Source organism: Arachis duranensis, chromosome 3, assembly GCF_000817695.3.
Source record: "Arachis duranensis cultivar V14167 chromosome 3, aradu.V14167.gnm2.J7QH, whole genome shotgun sequence".
Classification (NCBI taxonomy): Eukaryota; Viridiplantae; Streptophyta; class Magnoliopsida; order Fabales; family Fabaceae; genus Arachis; species Arachis duranensis.
Genome location: NC_029774.3, coordinates 9,593,805 through 9,598,023, shown reverse-complemented (window position 1 = coordinate 9,598,023; position 4,219 = coordinate 9,593,805). Strand labels below are relative to the sequence as shown.

At 34.2% G+C, this 4,219-nt stretch overlaps 1 protein-coding gene across 2 annotated transcripts; it reads right to left on the bottom strand.

Moving 5' to 3' along the window:
- LOC107477475 (pheophytinase, chloroplastic) lies at nt 1–2,976 on the bottom strand. 2 transcript variants are annotated; one of them, XM_016097506.3, is made up of 6 exons: nt 2,809–2,976; nt 1,863–2,592; nt 1,545–1,771; nt 1,275–1,466; nt 1,000–1,156; nt 1–354 (listed from the first exon to the last, which is right to left on the bottom strand). In XM_016097506.3, exons 2-6 carry the CDS (start codon nt 2,574–2,576, stop codon nt 97–99), a joined length of 1,548 nt encoding a protein of 515 aa, XP_015952992.1. In that variant the 5' UTR covers nt 2,577–2,592; nt 2,809–2,976; the 3' UTR covers nt 1–96. The 2 variants fall into 2 exon arrangements, with proteins under 2 accessions (XP_015952992.1, XP_015952993.1); XM_016097507.3 differs by having other exon boundaries at nt 1,863–2,597; nt 2,809–2,966.
- Nucleotides 2,977–4,219: the final 1,243 nt, after the last annotated feature.

The following is a 4,219-nucleotide window of genomic DNA, read 5'->3' as shown; positions in this document are numbered from 1 at the left end:
TTCTACAATAAGTGAATGGCAGTTGATTCATTTTCTTTATACACAAAATATACAATTTTTTTCTTATCTTATCAAGAGGGCATAATTGATCATACATCATTGTTGTGACTTGGCTGCCAAATTCCTTAACTTGGAGCCTGAATTGATGTAAGATATTAGCCTGTCCCACAAGGAAACCGTGGACCCAAAATATCTTACCATCACTGATTTTTTTGAACCTTCTCTGATATATTCCAATTCCCTAGCAATGGCATTAGTATGTTTCTTGCTGTCTAGCTCATCAAGCAGTGGCAATGAGAGAGAGCCACTGGACTCAAGGTGTCTGATCCAACCCCTTAGTAAGAAATTTATCACCTGCACACAATGATATGATCTGAATGACCAATGCTACAATAATAATCTTGGACAAGAATTTTCAGAATCAACTCAAGTAGTATAACACTAACTCAGTCGAATAATCAAACTTTTTATGGCAGAATAATCGAATAAACAAACTTCTCATAGAGGAATAATCAAAAGTTTTTATAGGGTAAGACACCGAGCCGCGCAAAAAGCGAGTCGAGAAGCCTCACCTACTCATAGGTTGGTGTAGGGGTCAAACTTAACAATATAATAGGGCAAAATATTGTAGGTACATTTACATGTCCCCAACTATTTAAATATGGATCCATCATTGGTTGGTGTAACTGACTGAATTCATGTTGAAAGTGTCAATAAACATGAGACATTTTTGTGAAAGCAAAATTCTAGCAATGCTTTTTACTCTCTTAACCTCTCTTTTATTTTAATCTATTTGTGTATGTCAAGCATTTGCCATGAAGGGGAGCGTTGGAGAAGGGTTGAGTTGTCTCTCTGTGACCTCAAAGCTACGGATTCAAGCTGTGGAATCTAATTATTAGGTTAGACGGTTTACATTGCACCCTTGGGGATGCACTTTTAAGCATTTGCCATAACAGTCACATGGAACTAGAAAATGAGGAAGGGATGCTAGTTGCATACCTCAGGGACTTCATCATGAGGGCAGTGACCGGCGGGGCTGATCTGATAGTATGGAGCTTCAGGCACTTGTTTCTTCACTTGCACTCCCCATATTGGCTTCACCCATGGATCTTCTTTCCCATACATCAGGCATATCGGCACATCGTTTTCTCTACATCTACATTGCAAACAACACTCAAAATCCTCAAGGTTTGAACCATAAATCATAAATGCATATCCATAGCCACAGCAGTATTCAAATTCTTAATGCTATAATTGTTTTAGTATTCTGCTACCTAGATAAAGCTTCAGCAAAAGATATTTCAGCCTGAGGAGCAAACATGATTGAAGCAAACGATGCTGCGGCAGCAGGGTGCCTTGTGGTTTCAATTATGCGCGAAAACACATTATCTACATTTGTCGAATGATCTGCATAAACCTGATTAAGCACCTGAGCAATGCTTGCAGGGTCACTAATTTTCTCCCACCTAAAGGTCAAAACAGAACGTTTTATAAGAAACATGCCTTTTCAAAGAGACAAATGAATAACATTGAATGAAACTTACACCAATTCTGTGAACCTCCTTATACTAGAAGGTAAAGGAAATGTTCCTGCCCATGGAAACAATTTCGCTATCCGTGGATTCTTGATTGGATTAGGAAGAAACCCCCAAAAAGGTGTTGCATTAAGCAATGTGACACCCTTCACCAAATGAGGGTTTCGTGCTGCGAAATACAATGCAACATATCCTCCTAGTGAGTTCCCCACAATATAAACAGGCTCCCGGATCACCTGCAGAAAACCGAAAACACAGTCATTCCACTAAGAATCAATAAATTTTCAAAGTAAGTTGTTGCAACCAATCTAAGACAATGTCATTTACCTCTTCAATGAAGTATCTAACTTGATCTTGCCACAAATCAGCAGAGTAAACAAGCTTAGTTGCCCAAGGTTCAGCTTCTTCTCCAAAACCCCATGAAGAAGTACTATCCCTATCCATATCCCTTTCACCTTCCTTAATCTTAGGGGCAGGGTCTTCAAAAGCAAGGGACATTCCTTGGCCTAGAAAATCCAATGCCCACACTTTATTATCACGCCCCAAATCCTTAAGCTGTTTCTCATAATGGAAAGAACCAACACCAAAACCAGGAAGAAAAAGAACATTTGGTGAACCAATGTTTTCACAACCAGCTTTCTCATAGTGTACATTAAGTTTAGGTTTCCATTGCCAGAAACAACTACTTATAGGAGCACCAAATTCACCATTTGAACCATCTGGTAACCCTGGAACTAGAATCTTAGAAGCAGCCTGTTCATCAATCCCTGCAATTGCATCTTCACTACCAATCACATAGCCATCAGAAGTTCCACTATAAACCCTGAAACTCTTCAATCTTCTGGACTCTTCTGGAACACTTAGTGACCTATCATGAAATCTCATGGAATCACTTCTAGGTACGGTGTTGGAACAAGAAATTCCATGATTTACAAAGCTTGGAAACCTTGATTGGCGTGAATTGAAGCTCTTTTCAACCAATTTCCACTTTGTCTGCACCACTTGGCAGCATGGTGTGGAACCATAACAGAGAACTTCCATACCCAAAAGCTCAAATCTGCACTAACAAGCCATAGCAAGTGAACTCAGTAGAAATTCATCAAAAACTTTTGTGATCATCATATAAAGATTTCAACTTTAACTGCATACATATTTAATTAAACTTAATTATAATTCTAGTGAAAGAGACTATCTCAGCTGCTATTAAAAGCTTTAAATAGTAGAAAATTGAAAACGAAAAACAATAAATTAGTAACAGTAGTAGTAGTTGTACCTTTTAATTTAATGAAGAAGGTAGCATGAGAATCTTCTTCTCGTTCCGGAAAAACTGGGAAAGTTCAGTGAGGTATTTTAATTAGAAAGATTCAGTTGAGTCAATGGGTTTATTTATTCGTTGCTTGCAAGGCTCTTCTTCTTTTACAAGCCAATAAAAAAAGAAAAAGAAAAAGAAAAAGAAAATAGAGAATGGAGAAGGGTCCGAAAATTGGGAAAGATTCAAGACATAGAGAAAGACAAGATGACACCTAATGAAACACGTGTTCGACATCCACCACCATTACCGAGGGACCGAATCTACCTACTTCTTTATCTCACACTTTTAACACGTGCCAACTTATATTTTTTCTCCTTTTTTTTTCTTTTATATATTTACTTAAGTGCTAACAAATTTTAGATTTACACTAAAATAAATCATCAAAATCAACTAATAATACGAAAAATTTATTTAAGTATCAATAAATTATAAAAAAAAATACTTTTTATTTTTTATTATATTTAACAAAATTTTAACAATAAAAACAAAATAAAAACTATTATTTATATTTTTAAAATTTTTTTGTATTTAAAAAATTATGTTTTTAATATTATAAATAAAAAATATCTTTTTATTATTATATATGAGAAGTTTTTTTATTTTTTATTGGTGAATATTTGTGTGCTTACAAAATTTATTCCGACTTATTTAAAAGTAGAGATAGAGTGAAGTGGAATCTACTTTTTTATTTTTTAATCTTATGAGTAAATATTAATGTAAAACTCTATTTTTTACAACATTAATGTAAAACTCTCTCTACTCTTCCATATTAAAATAAAAAATCCAATATTAGAATCCTTTTTTATTTATTTTTTCGGTGAGAAGTTTATTTATTTATTTATTTATTTCATTTTGAAATCTGCCGTGAAAATTATTTTCAGCATGCGAAAAGCACATCAACTTTTTTTTTGTCTTAAAAACAGATCAACTTTTTTTTTTGGTAAATAAAAACAGATCAACTTAAATATATCATAGAGTGACGTTGGGCTTTTTTTATCCAGCGAAAAACAAAAGACTCATATTAAAATTAATTTATATGAAATTTGTTGGTCAAATTAATACCCAATTTAACTAATTTGGGTTGGTCGAGTTGTCAGCTTACTCGTCAGCTTAAGCAAGTGTCGGGAATTCGAACCCGCCTTGTGTATGCAGCAACTCATTGGCCAACAACAGATCCTTCCGCAACAGAATAGTTATTAACCTATCGGGTTGGGAGATACCGTTTGGGTAAACAAAAAAAAAAATAATACCCAATTTTAAATTGGTTAAATTAATGATGTTAGTGAAATGTTGACTTGTAAACTTATGATGAGAAATATGTTTTCTAACTAATTAAATTGGTTTTCAAGATTTATATAATAATCAAATTAAT